Source organism: Aedes aegypti, chromosome 3 (genome assembly GCF_002204515.2).
Source record: "Aedes aegypti strain LVP_AGWG chromosome 3, AaegL5.0 Primary Assembly, whole genome shotgun sequence".
NCBI lineage: Eukaryota > Metazoa > Arthropoda > Insecta > Diptera > Culicidae > Aedes > Aedes aegypti.
This window is the reverse complement of record NC_035109.1, coordinates 291640825-291659495: the sequence shown is the minus strand read 5'-3', so window position 1 is coordinate 291659495 and position 18671 is coordinate 291640825. Positions and strand designations below refer to the sequence as shown.

The following is an 18671-nucleotide window of genomic DNA, read 5'->3' as shown; positions in this document are numbered from 1 at the left end:
GCGCATATTAAATTATAGTGAAACCCACTTATTAGTATTTTTTTTTATATTTTTCAATTATTTTTGTGCATTGATGAAACTTATTCTAAAAAGGAACGCAAAGTAGCAGAACTTGGAGAATAAGCGAATCCACTGAAAATATATTTAAGAATTTGTTTCAAATGCCAATCATCGGAAAACAAAACACCAAATCAATTTAAAGAGTTTAGGTTTACGAATCTAAATTTTATTTGCTTTGCTTCGTAGAAGTACGTTGATGGTTTCTTTCCGTGAAACGCTTATTAACAATAAATAATAATCCGAAGAGTTAACCATGTCCACCAGCACGTTTTTTTTTTTTTGTTAAATAGGTCCTAAAATAAGTTAAGCACAATTTAGACTTCACTGGATCGGCGTGCCTCCTTGTTGCTCCTTGGTGGGGGCTTGCGATGTAAACTGCCAAGGCGCTCTTAATTTGCAAATGTTCGACGATGTCCATGGGTGTGACCTTTTGTTGATTGTAACGACGATGAGACAGTTTCCGGCTAATGAGATAAAGATGTTCTTAGGGTTCTATCATGAAGTTTCTGGATCTGGAACGACGTGGGAAAATAAATCAACAGATTAGTGGCGATCACCCGTGGCGGAGATGATTATTGAGCGCGACCAACCGTATCACATTACATTAACCCATGAATACCCAGGACTTTATTGCTGAAAATGCTACAAGTTGGTGTTTAAATCTTTTTAGTCAAGGTACCGCGGCGTAAGTGGGTAAGTTTGACAAGTGAAAATAATTTGTATATTTTACTAAAAATGTGAATTAACGTTTTAAACTCATGCATAAGCCTTTGGGACCATTAAGAACATTACGATAGGTAAGATATTCCAGAGATTTATCAAGCTTTATTGTATAATACAGCGAAAGATTGTTAGTCTGTTAACTATTACTCCGTAACAAGCTGACGGTGTGCAATCTTATTTTGATATTTCGATGGAAAAAAAAGTTGAAGAAAATAATTTTCTGTAACACTTAAGTTGTCCTATCTGATAATTTCAAACTGAAATAAAAAAAATCAAACTAAAATAAAAAAAAATCGACCTAAGAAATTTTATTTTCAAAAATGTTCTCATTCCACTTGATTTTGAAGAAAAAAGTACCTAAAATATTAGGAATTCATCAATTTATAGCATTTTAAGCAAACTAAGATCGTCCCGGGTGTTTACGGGTTACAAAGTATGTAAATTATAAGGGAGATAAGCGTTAGCAAAACAGAACACACCTCCGTTTCATGGCAAAGTGGCGTGACGGCTGATTGCAGCAAAACCATGTGATTGATTGGCGCTAGCTGAATACCTATTTCTAGATTATTTTCGCCTAGTTACTCACATCTTCACAAATAATACTCTGTCGCGTAAGCTTTGCTTCTTTTTGCTTAGTCACTTTCTCCGTTTCACGCGTGGCACGTATGTTCCTCCGCCTGTTCATGCCACAAGACGAAATACGAATCGTTTCCGTACAGATAGCCTGACGCTGTGATGCAGTGTGTTGATGGTGTTGTTGCTTTGTGGGGAAACATTCGAAACGGCATTGCTCTTAGTACGAACGGATGGCCGGTGGCACGGTGTTGCATTCCTCGCTCAGGGTCTGATCAATGACCGGTCGGTAGTCAATTTTGACGGCACCCGTCTCCGGATCGATCCAGGTCAGCGTGTGTTTGCGCCAGTGCTCTTCAACTGGCTTCTTCTGCTGGCCTTCCAGGGGTTTGCTGTAGTCCTGTAAATAGACAAGATGGTCATTGGTGTAGCTAGGATTTTTCTTGAGGATGGAAGCCCAGCGAGTTCTGTGCCTAGGTTTTTCATTGTAATTTTAGGGCTGGGCGCAGGTGTCTTTTTAGAGGCATGATCACTAGTTCAATGGGTGTTGATGAAGTCTCTGTTTAAAATGAAAGGTCTGTAAAGTCACCAGATTTTTGAGATAGGTAGACATGACACAGATAAAACTCCCAGATTTCTTGGCAAAAATTCTTCTCGAATACTTCTCCAGAAATTCTTCCAATAATTTTTAAAGGGATCCTCGGAAGCCCTCCTCCAGAATTTACTCTTTGAACACTTCTGCGCTACTACTTATAATAATGCCATCAGTTTTCAAATTCTGAAAGTTTTCCTACAAACTATCGTAGGATTTAAAGGGCCAAAAAAAACCATAATGGCAAAGGTGCACGTATTCAGCCTGGCCAAGCTGAGAGTTGGGGGTTCGAATCCCGTATGTCGAGGATCTTTTTGGTTTGAACATTTGCTTGACTTCTTAGGGCTTCTCTGAGAAGCCGGCTCTGTCCCAGTTGAGAAGTAACACCAGAAATGAGAAGAAGATCTCAGGAGTTCTTACAGGTATTTTCCACTAACTCTCCCTTCGACTTCTCTAATTATTACAATAGCAGAACTTTCAGTAATTCGAAATACAGTGAATACGAAACTGTAGAAATATTTTTTGAAGAATTCCCTTCAGGCTTTTTCCGCAATACCTTAAGGATTCTTCCAGGAGTTCTTGCGCAGATTTCCTCTATTTTTTTAGTTATTCTTTCAACCATTTTTATGCGGATTCTTTCAAGAGTTCGTCCACAGTTTCTTCCACGAATTGTTCCAGAACTCTTCCAGAAATTTCTCAGTAAATTCAACTAAGAATCCCTCATGAAGTGCTTTCACACATTTCTCTATGTATGTTCTACAGGAATTACTTCTGCATGTACATAGGGGCAGTACAGTTCTTTTAAACATTTCTAATTTGTCAAGTAAAATCACCAACGACTTTCAAAAAGTTTATTTAACGTTTCACAGCCATTTTTCCAGTTGATTGCTTTACAAATTCTTAGTGTTCTTATGGTTTCTTCCACAGGTATCAACTGAGAGCTTTCATTGCCAATTGACCAATTCCATTCGTATATCGTTTGGCAGATAAACATGAAGATACCCCTGGGAAACCTAGAAAAAAATCTTTACGAAAATATCATAGACCGATGGAATTTGAACTCCTAACTTCTGGAGTAAATTCCAAATTGAATTCTTGAACTAAATTCTCGGAGGGATTTCTTACGAAGTCCGTAGAAAACTCACTTAGTAAATCTCTAAAGCTCTAAAAATATCTTTGAAAATAGTACTGTTTCTACTATAGATTTCTCTATTTTTCCTAATTTTTAAAAAGAGTTCCATAAGTACATTCAGGGGCACCTCCAGAAAATCATCCGACAAATTGCCCAGAAATTCTTTTAACAATTTCTTAAGGAATGTTTAGTGAAATCATTCACGATTTTCTTCTCGGAAATCGTTCAATAGTTCAACGATAATATTTCATTGTTGCGAATAAATGTCAAAATTACTAGAATAGGGTAACGACTGTTTATTGCGTTCTTAAACGCTAACAGTTGGCGCCAGCGGCAAAAAGTACAGGCAACAACCTTTCGAACATTCAGTTTCTTTCACTGGCCGCCGAGCGACGACACTGTTGTTTGTATTCCACCCACTTATCGCGCTACGCTGGATTCTCAATTTTTTCAAACTTTCAACACAAGCGCATGGAAGAATGGTAGTCGTAGAACTGTCAAAACGTATGGAAAGTAATGAAAAACGTAAATTACTTGCAATTAGGAACCTGGATAAAAAAGTGGTGATAAGAAATCAAGTGTAAAGTGAATACATAACTTTTTATTAGTTCATCTTCCGTGGTGCTTTCTTTGCTTTAGGATTTCGTTTTAACTACCACTGAATAAGAGCCATCTATTGGCTTTTCAGTTTTAAATATCGCCCTATTCCAACATTGTTTCCAGGGATTCTACCGTGAATTCTACCATATCTTTTGATTTATAGGGAATAGGGTCCTAAAATGTTTAATGAAATCTTGTTTTCATTTAATAACACGAAAGAGCATGTTACTGCAACTTCTTTAGCAATTCTTCCCGCTCAAATAACGGATATATCATATTATAATTTTAATTTAAAAATTGGGTCTATAAATGAACCTTGACATTTGAGGTCATGTTTGACGTTCGCTTAGTCGACAAAAATACCACAGGGGTTTTAGTTTTAACACTGGGGTTGTTCCTATCTGACATTTCGGAAGGGACACGTAAAACAAAATACACCCAAAATTTAAGTTTAAACCAAGGGGTGTGACAAAATCTATAAAAACATGTTTTTTTGTACTTAAACAAATGGAAAACACTAAAAAAATTGAGTAAACATGTGTTTTTGGCCTGAACTTAAGCGTTTGGCACTAAAATTGAGACAGGACTTTAGGACCCTATTTATCCATAGAAACTTCCATGAAATTCTACGAGGATTTATCCTCAAAAATGTTTAAAAAGATAGTTTTTTCGCTAAGTTGCTTCAGAAATTTCTTACAGAGATTTATCCGCGGATTTTTCTGCATTCAATCAGACAGAGTCTGCTACTGCAGCAGACTCCTCTGAATATTTTTGTGTGGTGTTTGATCCTTCGACCTTGACGCTTGCTCCTGGGCAGTGCGTCAAGAAAGTCCGAGAAGTCGTCAGTTGTTTTCCCTCTCGGGTCGCGCGTCATTTTCTCTGAGTGCTTTTATATTGCCGAGCAAACGAGTGAAGCTGAAAGTGGATTGTTGCTACTCAGTCAAGGATGACAGATCAATTGGTGAGCTCGTTTCATGTTACTATTTCTAATCTATAAAATATGTATGACTGCACATTTAATCGTTAATATGATTTTTCAAATAAATATGAATGGTTCGTCACTGTGAGTCTGATTCATTAATTATTTATGTTTTTTTTTTCTAAACTCTCCATTTTTTTACTTTTATTGTTGTAATTAAAACAAACTTTGAATGGTTCGACACTACAAGTGTAGACTTGCGAAAGGTTCACTTTATTCAACAAACTTTGGATGGTTCGTCACCTCAAGTGTCGGTATAATTTTCCTCTACATAGAAATTGTTCAATCAAATGAAAATATTATATTTACATATAAGAATGTTTATATCTCATGGTCTAATCGCTTATCAAAGTGAATCCTGTGACCCAACGATCCTCCCCATTAACAAACATCCCTCCCGTGGAGATGTAGAGGCAAACACGGTCTCCAAATAGCAAAGGTTACACACTAACATTCCTTCCCCCAATCCCATCTGACTGCAAGGACGTGGCCGGCGCCGTTATTGACCCTGTATAAATGGCACTGAATTATGCACACTGAAGAAGATTATGGCCAATCCCAGTCGAACTTCTAGTTTATTCTTTGTGCATTTTCACTGACTTCGGTCAATCACGGAATAGCAACCATTGATATGTGTAGTCAGTCTAAGCTAAGCTAAGAATATTTTTCTACGAGATCTTCGAAAAGTTAGTTCAGAATTTCCAGGAAATGCTACAGAAATAATTTTAATGATTTCTATACACAATTTATCAACGATTCTGTCCCGAGGATTCGTAGGAATTCTGAAATATTATTTCGTGATTTTTTTCGATAATTATTCCAGCAATTTAACAAGACAGTCTTCCAAGAGTTTCTCATTGGTCTAGAAGTGAACTCACCACGGCGAAAGATGTTTATCAAAACATATTCTACTAGTTTTCTTTTTTCAACAAAAACAATGTAGGGTCTGTGCTAACCAGATAAGAATTGATTTTCTAAAAATTAAAATTTTCTATGTAAACGATTATTAAATTAAACAAATATATCACAGATGCTGGTTGAAATAACGTATAGAAAAATACAAAAATATAAAATTATTTGATTGTTTGGAAAAGTACTATGATTTTCATTATCAAAGTCGTGCCCATACTTTCTGGGACACCCTATATTTTCCACAACATTCTGAAACAAAGTGTGTTAATTTTTGTATGCATAGTAAAGTATATATTAAAACATGGATGTTACGACGGAAAAAGATGTGGGTTCAAAGATTCATAAGGGACAATTATGCTTTTATGGGCTGTGTAGCTGACGAATGTATCTAACAGTATCAGCGTTGTTCTAACCATCAAGTGCACATGGGCAAACACTACGACCATGTCAATGAATTGCTTGATTTTCCCATAGTAATTCCCATACAAACTTTGAAGGGCTTGTGCAGTCTTAGTTTTCACTTAAATGAGCTAAAATTTAGGGAGGGCACTCACAATTTGATCTAGAATTAAATGAGTGGTGTGGAGCAAAAACAATTTTTTGAATCACTCTAATAGATATTTCTAGGTATTTCTAAAGAGCTATTTTCACAATTTGTTTTTTGAAACTTCTTTCACTCGGTTGTACCACACCTACTCGCAGAACAGTCCCATATTTCATTGGATTTCCTATATAAATGGGATTGTTTACAGAACTGTAGAAAGTGAGTTAGAGTACAAAACTTTATCTTCAGAAAATTTTCCCAGTTTTTTTTCTTCAATATTTTTTACTGGAGATCATTTGTCAAATGTGCAAACATGATTTTATTTTGAAACATTTGCAAGGCTTAAAATCGTTTAAAAATTTTCATCGGTTTCTAAAACAAATTGGATTTTTTAAGTGATACTTGAAGAAATTCATAACAGAATTTTAATCAAAAAAAATTTAAGGTAAATTAAAGGGATTTGTGAAAAATATTCGAAGAAATACAGAGAGAATGATGTATGATTTTGAAAGAGACAGGGCTGATAGCGACTGTGTGCCATGAAAATAGGAACCTTAAAGCCATAATATCAGAAAAAGGCCAAACAGAAATCAAAACATCAAATAGGAATCAGATGGAAGGGTTTCCAAAAAGTTTTTTAAAAAATCTGGCATTACTCTAACTAAAAATTTATGGGAATTAATCGATTGTATTACTATGTGTATTTTTTCATGATTTTCTCCAAGAATTTTATCAGAATTTAATTAGGGCATTCGTCTGAAATTTCTTTTAGATATTACACCGATTTTTTTATTCTGGGGTTCATATAGTGATTTTTCACGAACTTCCTCTAATAAGAGATACCTACAAGTATTCAATTCATTTTTTCCAGAAATTACTTTTAACTTACAGTAATGACTCCAAGAAGTTCTTAGAAATTCCTACAAAATTTTCGATTTAGATTTCATTGACATTTCAACCAGAAATTTATTTGAGAATAACGTTAGAATTTACCCCAGAGATTCTAAGATTGTTGCACGAATGTTTTAAATAATTGGCCTTTTTTTTAATCTATGGAGAAATTTCTGAAAAAGTAATTGAGGGACCCAAATTCAAAGGGGTGTGAATGACATTTTGGTCTATTTCTAGATAGATATATACTACTTGAAAATTGTACTTTTTGCTAGCAACTGTTATTGGTAATTTTAGTCAAAAAATATCATACTGCGTAGAAGATTGGCTTGTTTTTGGCATATCTACATAACTACATGAGTACTTCCTGTATGAAATGCATGTCAAATACTTGGAGAAATGCCTGGAGCAACTTCATGACAATCCTTCATCTAATTTATGCAGGACATCCTGGGAGAGTTTTTAATGGAATTCAAGTAATTTAAGCAATTCTCGAAAAAAAAAACGGATAAATGCTGAAAGAAATCTCTATGAAAATGAATGGAAGAATAACTAGCGATGAAACCCCTGGAAGGATTCTTGTTGGGTTTCCAGGAAAAATCCTCGAACGAATTTTCTTAAAAGATCTGAAATAAACCTTTGTGTGGATTCTCTTGGAAGAACTCATGTGCAAATGTTAATAAATTTGTGGAACGATAACTGAAAAATGTAATAGGAGAAATCATGGGAAAATTCCTTCCAGAGTAATTTCTGTCTCGTTGGAGTGCTGAAAAATTTCTTATAGAGAATTCTGGAGAAATACCTTTGCGCATCTCTCGAGAAACCGCTGAAGGAATTTAAGGAGGAATCCCCTAGAGGGATTCCTGATAGTATTCTAGTAGAAACCCTAGAGAGATTACTAGAAGTATTCTTCAAGCATTCCCATGAGAAATACATGAAGAAATTCCTGGAGAACCAGATGGAAAAGGAAAATAAAATACTTTGAAGATCTTCTATTGAAAACAGAGACTTGCATTAACATAGAAATCAAATCTCTAAAAAAAAACAGTCCTGGTGAGAAAGTCGTCAATGATAATGATGTTGAAAAAACAATCAGGAGTGTACAATTATCTACTTACGTATTCGTCCACGCGGTGCTTGTAATCCTCGCGGGCATGAGCACCACGCGATTCCTTTCGGTTCTCAGCGGCCGTGATGGTCATGTTGGCGTTCAGCAACAGGTTCTGCAGTTCCAACGTTTCCACCAGATCCGAGTTCCACACCAGCGACCGGTCCGAAACCTTAACGTCCTTGATGGTCTTGTAGATGTCGGCCATCTTGCGGACACCCTCCTGCAGTGTCTTCTCCTCGCGGAACACCGCAGCATGGGTCTGCATGGTCTTCTGCATGTTCAGTCGCAGGGTCGAGGTAGGAACAGCTCCGTTGGCATTGCGAACCCAATCCAAGTTGGCAACCGATGCTTCACCGGCGTTCGGCTTGATGTCGGCAATCTTTTCTCCGGGACGATTCTCCGCAGCGATGGTCTTGGCACAGGCACGACCAAAGACAACCAAATCCAGCAGGGAGTTAGCACCCAGTCTGTTAGCGCCATGAACCGACGAGCATGCAGATTCTCCGCAAGCATACAATCCGGGAACAACGTGATCGTTACCGCTGGAGTCAACGGTCAGAACTTGGCCCTTATAGTTGGTGGGGACTCCGCCCATATTGTAATGCACAGTTGGTAGGACAGGAATCGGTTCACGGGTCACATCGACTCCAGCAAAGATCATAGCAGTTTCGGAGATACCAGGCAGACGCTGGGCCAGCTGCTCTGGGGGCAGATGGTGCAGCTGGAGGTAGACATGGTCCTTTTCAGGGCCACAGCCGCGACCTTCACGGATTTCGATGGTCATCGAACGGGACACGACATCACGGGATGCCAAATCCTTGGCCACTGGGGCATAACGTTCCATGAATCGTTCGCCTTGGGAGTTGATCAAGTAACCACCTTCACCGCGGCAACCTTCAGTGATGAGGCAACCAGCGCCGTAGATTCCAGTCGGATGGAACTGAACAAATTCCAAATCCTCCGAAGGCAGTCCAGCGCGAGCAACCATAGCAGTTCCATCGCCGGTACAGGTGTGAGCCGAGGTACACGAGAAGTAGGCACGACCATATCCTCCAGTGGCCAGCACGGTGTTCTTGGATCGGAAACGGTGGATACTACCGTCTTCCAAGTTCAGAGCAATCACTCCGACGCAATGTCCGTTTTCCATCAGCAAATCCAGGGCAAAGTATTCGATGAAGTAGTTGCAATCGTAGCTCAACGATTGGCCATACAACGTATGCAACAGAGAATGTCCAGTTCGATCGGCCACGCAGCAGCAACGATGAGCCTGGCCACCTTTTCCGTACTTCAAGCTCTGTCCACCGAACGCCCGCTGGTAGATTTTACCGTCAGGGGTACGCGAAAACGGCATACCGTAGTTCTCCAGCTCGATGACGGCCTTCGGGGCTTCGCGGGTCATGTAGTGGATGGCGTCTTGATCTCCCAGCCAATCCGACCCTTTCACCGTATCGTACATGTGCCACTTCCAGTCGTCCTCTTCCATGTTCCCCAGAGCTGCGTTGATTCCACCCTGGGCCGCTACGGTGTGCGACCGGGTTGGGAACAGTTTCGTAATGACGGCCGTTTTGAAGCCTTCGGCCACCAGACCGAAGGCGGCACGGAGACCGGCCCCGCCGGCACCGACCACCACGGCATCGTACGTGTGATCTACCACCGGGTATTCCTTCGAGATGGCACCCGGGTTCGTTTTGGCATTGTTCTGGCCGACGGTGAAATGCAATCCGCGCTGCGTTGACGTGGCGGCCGACAGTCCGCGAGCCTGTTGAAGAGAGCACAAGATAAGGAGATGCAATGAATTACCTGCTCTTGTTATGTTCACAATTGTTCTTCAAAAACTCTGGAATATGCATTAGCGTAACTTGAACTCAAATCTAAAGGGGAGTTTTTAAATTTCCTAGGAAAGGCTTAAAGATTTCTATGGGGGGCTAAGACTTCCCTAACTCCCCTTATTTACGCCAATGGGAATATATACCTTTGTGGATGTTCTTGGAAGAAGTCCTGTAGGATTCTTTATAAAACCTACTGAAAACAAAACTATTGGAAAAGTAACTTTCAATTACAACAAAAAAAGTTCGATTAAAACGAATAATACAACTAATTCCAAATGTCTTGGTATATACTTCCATCCATAAATTATGTTACGTAACATTTAATCATTTCTTAATTCGCTCACCCTGTTGCGTCACACTTTTCATGAACAGTAATCATAACTTTAGTATAAATCGCCAAGTTTCCCTTAACCTCTCTCTTCGTCCGAAAAAAACGACGTAATTTATTGGCGATTTCTGCTTCTGATAAGCTGGCTTAGAGAACTATCAGTATGGAAACCAAGAATGAATAATACTGTCAGTTATTGGTTTAGACCAAGATTAGTCTTGGCTCGAAAATACGCTTTGAGAAAAACCTCTTCATATAACTACAATCCATAACCATGGTAAACAATCATTCCCTGGCCCATATTATGGATCAACAATCAAGAAAAATGTTTTCCAAAAATCAAATACTAAATACCGTAAAGTGCCGTAATTCAGCGCAGTTAACGAATAAAACATTTCAAATGCTTAATTAAAAATTAGTATTGCATCAACAAAAAAGCTTTATGGGTGGATCGCTAGCAAATCTGTTTTAGATTATGGCAAAAATATAAACTAGACTGTATTCACACGTTACAATTATGACTTTTTTGAAAAAGTGCACTCGTTGAAATTGCTTAACCTTCGGGCTGTCGTGCTGTTGTACTTTGTACAACAATTGTGATTTATATGCTATCATTTTGCAACAAAGATATCTATCGACGCCAAACCAAAATGTATTCCTCAAGAATCTTCCTAAGAACAATACCTGACAGTTTTTATTTACAGTGTGACCCTTTATAATACGGTAAAATCAGCAAGTGTACATGGAAGTCGCATAATAATGAACGCACTATGTACGGTTCAAGGAAACCACAGATTGAAATCGTCATATCTCGAAATCCAGATAATATAGAAACTTGGGGTCTTTAGTAAAGTTGTTCTGGAGGTGAAGCGCTATCTGATGGTACCTCATTTAATTCGGAATTTAACCGCTAGGTGGCACTTGTGGGCATGGAAGTTTTACTTTTGTTTTGCAGATTTTTCAGGATCCTGACCATTTAGAAGGATGTTGTCTTCGGCAAAGTTGTTAAGTAAGTTAAGGGCTATCATTTTTCGAGCTAATTGATTCAAAATTTTGCCACTAGGCGGCGCTAGTGAGCATGAAATTTTTGTTTTGCGGATACTGCAGGATCTTGACTTTTTCGACAGGCAGCTTTGGTAAAGTTGTTCAGAAGCTCAGGGACTATCATTATTTTAATAAATCTCCAACTTTAAGAAAGAATTTGAGCTACTGAACAACTCTGCCGAAGACACCATCTTTCTAAGTGATCAGGCTCCTGAGATATTTGCGAAACAAATGTTTTATGCTCACTAGCGACGCCTAGTGGCAAAATCCCGAATTTCTTGGCTATAATAATGATAGCCCATAAGCTACTGATCAATTTTGCCGAAGACGTCATCTATCTAACGCTTTTTGTCATCTATCAACACTTTTTGTATGAAAAAAAAGTAAAGTTTTGTATGAGCCGTAACGTAGACTTTTTTATAATTTTTTGACTATCACATGAAATAAGGATACACATTTGTTATAGTCTTTTCCTGAGACGAGACTCGTGAAGACGGTCTTCTTATTCTGTCATTGCTGAGTTTTTTACTTATTCCTCTGTGTTTGTATCAATCATGCGCAAACCCTCACATGAACATCCCAGCAAATATGCAATTGCGATTGCATCACACCGAAACATAAAAAGCCTTTGAAGTGAAATTTTATGCCAGAAAAAGTTGCAGACATTTGAAATAACTATTGTCTTGTGTTTAGATTTATCAGCAGCTTTGGAAAAACTGCTCCGAACACTGAGGTTTTTATAACAGTTTATTTTGAATACAATACTTTTCAATTTTTCAGCATTTGGACGTTTCGCGACTGCGAAGACGTTGATATTTTTTCCTTTTCCTTGTCAGCTTTGGGGTTGCATGTTATTCCAGAAGAAATTTAAAAAAAATATGCAGTTTGGCGAAATCGCCCCGACTACCTCTACACACTTAAATTATTTTACCGTAATCCGTGAATTTCACCGTAATCTAACCGAAATTCAACGGATTGCGGTGAAATTTTACCGAAAACTGTAAAAAATTACCGTACTCCGTTAATTTATTTCACTGAAATTTTCAGCTGTTGGGATTACGTTGAATTTCACGGATTCCTGTGAAATAATTTAAGTCTGTATATTCGTATTCTGCACTGTTCATACAATAACAAATGTTTATGGACCTTGGTTTTGGACAAACTTTTCCTCCCACCATGAATGACCACGTGGTTTCTGAACGGCCGCTAGTTTCCCTGTAAGTGGCCTTTCCCGATATTCCGGTTGTTTGCGAAACGTATTTATGCATGAAAATACTTCCTCAGATAAATATTCAGCTGTGAAGACCAATATAGCATGTTTTACTTGTTTGTTGTTCTGTAAATAGCAGTGCGCGGAATTAGGGACTTATGAAAAATGACGTGCCCTAATGCCGCGCAATACTTTTTGGGATAAATCTCAATTTGATAAGATTTCATAGAAGCATCACGAAACACATCTGTAGCAAGTAGTTTCATAGAATATTGCATAAATAACAAAACATTTTCAATATAGAAATCACGTTTGTTTGTATCGTACAGTCTTAGCACGGACGCTAAGGAAATTGAAAAAATGGCGTCTACTCAGACGGGCCTCCACTGATTATTTTTTTACGCCGCGAAAAATTGCTCTATTTGCTTTTATTTGTGATTCAAACTTCAAATGGCGCATCAAATGGCGTTAAAAGTTGCTGAAGTATAGATGTGTATTTCCATATGTAAATAATTTTGTATGAAATGCGCAGAATTAGGCAATGCGCTGAATTAGGGCACTTTACGGTATAAGCGAATTAGCATTTTTTATGCTATAAAATTTGAATTTTACCAATTTCCATATGATTTATAAGCTCCCATATGATTGCTGACGGCACTTGTTACAGACAATGACCATATGATGATAGCTGTGTGGTGCCAACTAAACATTTGTCAAAATCGCCGTTATTTAGCGGTTGAATGTTGTGCTTAACAATACAGATGGTAGAAGACGAAATGCATGACTTACCAAAAATATCCCATGTAACCACAAGCATTACAACATTGCCCTAATTTGACCGAAAGCCAACATTGTTTGCATTACGCATGCATCTTTGCACTTATTCAATAACTGTCAAGTAATGATTCACTTCACACACTTCACTTGTTTGAATCATGAATGTAGTGCGAGTTATCGCTCGAGTCTTTATTGAACAAGTAGTAGAAAGTAGAAATGTAGGGGTAGTCGGGGCGGTTTGGCCAATAGGGTGGAATGAGCACCCCTTGAAAACTACATAAATTCTTGAATTTTCATCTGAAATAACATGCAACCCCAAAGCTGATGAGGAAATGAAGCAAATTGGCATGTTATAAGTCAGTGTTCAAAACTCAAAGAAAATTAAATAAATGATGTCCGAAAAAACTGCCCATATTGCCCCGAATGACTCTTTTAAATTTTCATCATTTCAGAATAATGATGTTTGACTGTTAGAATGTTCTTAAAAAAAAATTATCGTCTTGCACGGAGTGTTTATAAATAGTAATAACTTTCAACTGTAGTAACAACATAATTGAATTTTTAGATTATACGAGATTATTTTGCAATCAAAAATGGGGTGCTCATATCACCCCATCAGTAAAAAATCCACTCCACAAATTTTGAAAAATCAATCATTCATTCGTGAACTTTATCTTTAATAAATCATGCGGATCTAGTGTATTCATCTAAAAATTGTTGGGAATCTAAAAACATTCGAAAAATTCATAATATTTTCAGCACTTTTATCGACTTTTCTTTAAGGTGGCCAAACTGCCCCACTTTCCCCTATTCCTTCTAGTAAGATATGATTTAAATACACCTTTGATTTCTGAATAAGAAATAGAGATAGTAATTATGGAAAATTTCGGTGAAATTAATCACGTTTATAATTGTAATATATGCTTCTGGATAACGTGTGTGGCAACTGTAAACAACGAAAGTAGCTGGAAATTGAAGTGAATAAAATAATTATGTTATACGCAGTTGTTAAAAACTTAATAAAATCTGGAAATTAAAATTCATATATGCATATTTTTTCTATGATCATTTAGTTTACTGACGGGAAATTGTAATCCCCCTATATGACCAGCTCCTTGGGTTTGGTTTTCTGGTTAATTGTGTATTCTACAGGGAATTAAAATATGAGAAATAGTCTTGGAAATGAAATTCTGAGGAATGGTTTTATGTGCAATGTTATAGTATCATAAAATATACCAATGGATACCTACCCACTGCGAAAAACAACTTTGGAAGATTCCGAACGATTTGATAAGTTTTGCGCAAACTTTACAACAATGGCAAAAGGCGAAATTCTTCAACACTTTCTTTCAACCTTCTTTAACTTAATTTAATTAAATTAAGTTGTTTTATTAGTTCTGTAAAGACTTTGTAGATCAACTTTTGGTACTCGGTAGAGGGCCATCTCATGCTCTTGTAAACTTTTAACACAGCTTTTAATCTTTCTAATAATAATTCTATAGTTTTTTATTCGATTTTAGCTACCAAATAACATCTTGAATCAGTGAGCTTAGTGTTGAAAATAACTAAACCAGTTTTAAAGGTACCGTAAAACGGGGTATCTTTGATAATGCGGGTAACTTTGATAGTGCGTAACCTACTACATACTAAACGAAATATCATAATTTCTGTTAATCAGTTAAGCAAAACGAATTCACAATTAAAGAATACTAGTATGACACTTCATGTAAGAGTGGTTTTCATTTGAATCAAGAACATTTGAGGCTTTTTATACGAATATTAAAAATTGACACGATTTTAGCATTTTCGAAACGCTTACAAACAATCTGTTCTACGATCACTATTTGATGTAGTTTTGAATAGTTGGCCACTTATCTTTGACAGCCTAGTTATCATAGAACTTGAATACGGTCTCAAATCTCTTAGCGAATAGCCTTTTCACAAACTGGGACCATTTTTGTAATCTTAGTCAGAAATTTCCATATAACGTTAAACGCCTAGAGGTATGCAATGCACTACAAATGTTCGTTATTCATTCAATTTTGTTCGATGCATACCCCATTATCAAAGTTACCCCAAAACAGAAAACCGACTTTCGATTATATGAAAAATTATATATCCATTCAAAATAAATCTTTTGGCAATCTATCAACTGCAATCGATTGCTAGGATGCCAGTACTTGTTTTAAAAATATAATATCTAATTCTTTGAAACAGCATGCATAAATATTCAAGTTTTCTTCGAAAAAACTATCAAAGTTACCCCGTTTTACGGTACCTTCTCGAAGCCTCTGCCGAGAGTGCAAAGAATAGGTCTCTCCTCAGAAATAAGCCGGTTTCTTACCCTTTAATTAGTCAAAATTCATTGAAACTCAAAATTTAACGGAGATTCAAAGTAAAACAGTTAAAAATACACTCAAAAGTTTGATAAGAGATAAGATTTTATTTGCTATCTTTGCCCTGTTAGCCATAACCTTCTTATTCGAGAGAGAGATTGCCCGTCCCCGGGGAAATGCATTTTGTGTGCGTCAATCAAGAACGCAAATCTTCCGAATTTCGCAAAGCATTCACATTCAAAATGATCTACTTTTTCACCTTTGCTAATCACCTAATCACAAAACATAGAATTTGGAAATATTCCGCTGAATCTAGTAGAAACATTCGACCGACTAATCATCAGATTACATAACAAGCAAAATCGGCATCTGAGGCCGCATATCAGCGAGAAAATTTTTCCTCTGACGTTGTGTAATCTCCTGTTCGGAGCTTTTGTGTGGTAAATCAATGTTGCAAATCCAAAAATCACCTGGATTTCCGTTTTACTTACCGCGGACAGGGCGCTCTTGGCCATTAGCGATGGCAATCGCAACATTTCGCTCGAATCACCGATCAGGAGTCGTTCGTAATCACACACTAAACACACCACCAGATAGAGGATAATCTATCGGTGGAAATTTTCACACAGTGCTTCTCAGCCCAAAACCTCTAAAATTATCCACCCGCCGTCGCGCAGTTCAATCACTCGCGAAAGAAGAACCGTGAACGCGTGTGTCTGCTGCTCACTGGCAACGAAAAGCGTATACAGACAGAAAGCAAAAAGAAAACGCCACAACCGAACCGCCGACACGCAAGTGACAGTCGTGCCGTCAAAATGATCACGAAATGACAGCAAAATGAGAGACCGTTACGGTTTTTGTTCTACCCCAAGGTTTCTTGAAGGGAGGGTTACATTTATGTGTACGTTTGGTCAACCAATGTGCAAACAAGTGCTCAACATCAAGCAATACTACGTAAGGGCTCATTCACAAATTTCATAACGCTGAAGGGGGTTAAAGGTGCACGGTTAAAAACGAAAATACTAGTTAGTGTGTTATATATTACATTTATAATATAATCCTCCTTTAATCATTGTAATGATTTTAAAATATACATTTTTTATACTTCGTCATGCATTTTTTTTGTTCTACATTTTGCCGGGTATAAGGCTATCCTTGAGGACTTTCCGCGATAGGACTGACAGCTAAAAGTGTGCATGCAACTTAAAAGAAGGGGTAAACAAAGCATGCGAGTGTTATCAGAGCTTTACTTTTTCTTTTGTAATCGAAAGGTCACTCCAATCGCGAAACGTCAAAAACTCATGGTAAACAAAAAACCAGCTGATCGCAGCTGTCTCATGGATTGCCTTATATCCGCTGGCTCACGCTACACTTGAGGCTTGTGAAATCAAACTTGTTCTGTAATCGTACGTAATCCACGCTATCGCGCTAGAAAATATTATATCTTGCCAAATTTTCATTAAAATCTTCATTTTTTGTGTATTACCTGTATTCTTAATGTTCATCGTGGCTGTAAAAATATTTGTGCTGAATCAGTAACCAGGTTCCAAGTTCCAGGAAAACTGGTTCCGCCGTGCCATCGGCTCTCCTCCACACACTTAAACGGTTTCGCCGAGAACCCAACAGCTGATATCTCGGTAATAATTTGACGATTCTCGGTAAAACTTTTACCGAGATCTCGGTAAACGTTTACCGAATCTCGGTAACGTTCGCCGAGATCTCGGCAAACAATTCGGATTGCCGAAATCTCGGTAAAATAAGTACCGAGATTCGGCGTTAAAATTTACCGAGCTCTCAGCTGTTGGGTTCTCGGTGAAAAATTTTACTGAGTTCGGTGAAATAATTTAAGTGTGCAGCTTTCATCCTAAAAAGCATTCTTCGGGAAATTTCCACCGGAAGCGATATTGTATGTAAAGGTGAGTTCACTGGCTGCAAAGTTTATTGTGTTTATTCTTCAAAATATTACTATTTACAGAGAACTTCATGGAGGTGGATGAATCCGGTGGCCTTGAGAAGCTGGAAAGATTGGCACTAAGAGGAACGGATTTCACTTGGAGCGAAACGACGGCACTACTGTCTGGAACAAGACCGCAATAATTTGTTGGTGAATAAAGACAAAAATTTATTATTTTCAAAATTATCATTCATTATTTGTTTTGATTTTTTCAGAACAAATCAAAATGGTAAATTTAAATCCGTTTAGAGGATTTTACGGATTTATGCATTAAATTAATAATTTCCGAATATACTTTCGCCGATATAAAATCTGATTATACTAGCAAATCATATTGCGCAAATATGCATCCCAATGAGTGAATGGACTGAATATAGTTTTAGTATGATATTTTATCATTTTAGTGTTTTTTATTTTCTGCGTGTGGGTGTCCTCGTGATGTTATGGCTCATACAAAATTTGTAAAATATTCATACAAAAAGTGTTACGAGGGGGTGGGTAGGTGTCTAAAATAGCCATTTTTGGCGTTATGAAATTTGTGAATAAACCCTAAGCTGCTCTAACCACAAAACACAGACCGTGCTGGAGCCCATTCAGTCCGAGACGATTCTGCTTTAGCGGATGAGCTGCGGGCAAGGGGTGGATCACTTGTTCGATGCACATCTAATGCACATCAATTTGCATTAAATGCATTTTTTCTATAAATTTATCAACATAGCCATGGACCATACCATTGTATCGTGCTATAGCAACGCGTCATCGTGGTAATTTCAAAACTGTCTACCTCCACACTCATTTTATTCGATTATCACACATTTTATTCGTTTTAGATCAAGATCAAGATTGATGCGACAAAATAAATTAAACTTAGAGGCCTAATTGGTGCCATTTCTAGACCTTGGAGTCATTAGGCATCTGATTTTCTAAGGATTTTAATAACGATCTATGGATATGGTAGATGCACAGAGGGGAAATGGTGATCGACTGCAAGAATAAAAAGGCCACTGTCCGCCTTTTGAAGCGTCCGGCCATGACAAGCAGTACGATACATTGTTTCAACTCCTGTGAACAAATCT

At 37.6% G+C, this 18671-nt stretch overlaps 1 protein-coding gene across 2 annotated transcripts; it reads right to left on the bottom strand.

Moving 5' to 3' along the window:
* Positions 1 to 195: 195 nt before the first annotated feature.
* Positions 196 to 16401, bottom strand: LOC5575223 (succinate dehydrogenase [ubiquinone] flavoprotein subunit, mitochondrial). 2 transcript variants are annotated; one of them, XM_021854488.1, is made up of 4 exons: positions 16133 to 16401; positions 8125 to 9876; positions 1263 to 1756; positions 196 to 572 (listed from the first exon to the last, which is right to left on the bottom strand). In XM_021854488.1, the coding sequence occupies exons 1-3, from the start codon at positions 16175 to 16177 to the stop codon at positions 1577 to 1579; spliced, it is 1977 nt and encodes a 658-aa protein (XP_021710180.1). In that variant the 5' UTR covers positions 16178 to 16401; the 3' UTR covers positions 196 to 572; positions 1263 to 1576. The 2 variants fall into 2 exon arrangements, with proteins under 2 accessions (XP_021710180.1, XP_021710179.1); XM_021854487.1 differs by having other exon boundaries at positions 1370 to 1756.
* Positions 16402 to 18671: the final 2270 nt, after the last annotated feature.

Coding starts and splice junctions, on each gene's coding strand:
- LOC5575223 (XM_021854488.1), bottom strand. CDS start 16,177: ATGTTGCGATTGCCATCGCTAATGGCCAAGAGCGCCCTGTCCGCG. Junction 9,877..16,132: donor CCAAGAGCGCCCTGTCCGCG/GTAAGTAAAACG, acceptor TCTCTTCAACAG/GCTCGCGGACTGTCGGCCGC. Junction 1,757..8,124: donor AGCACCGCGTGGACGAATAC/GTAAGTAGATAA, acceptor GTCTATTTACAG/GACTACAGCAAACCCCTGGA.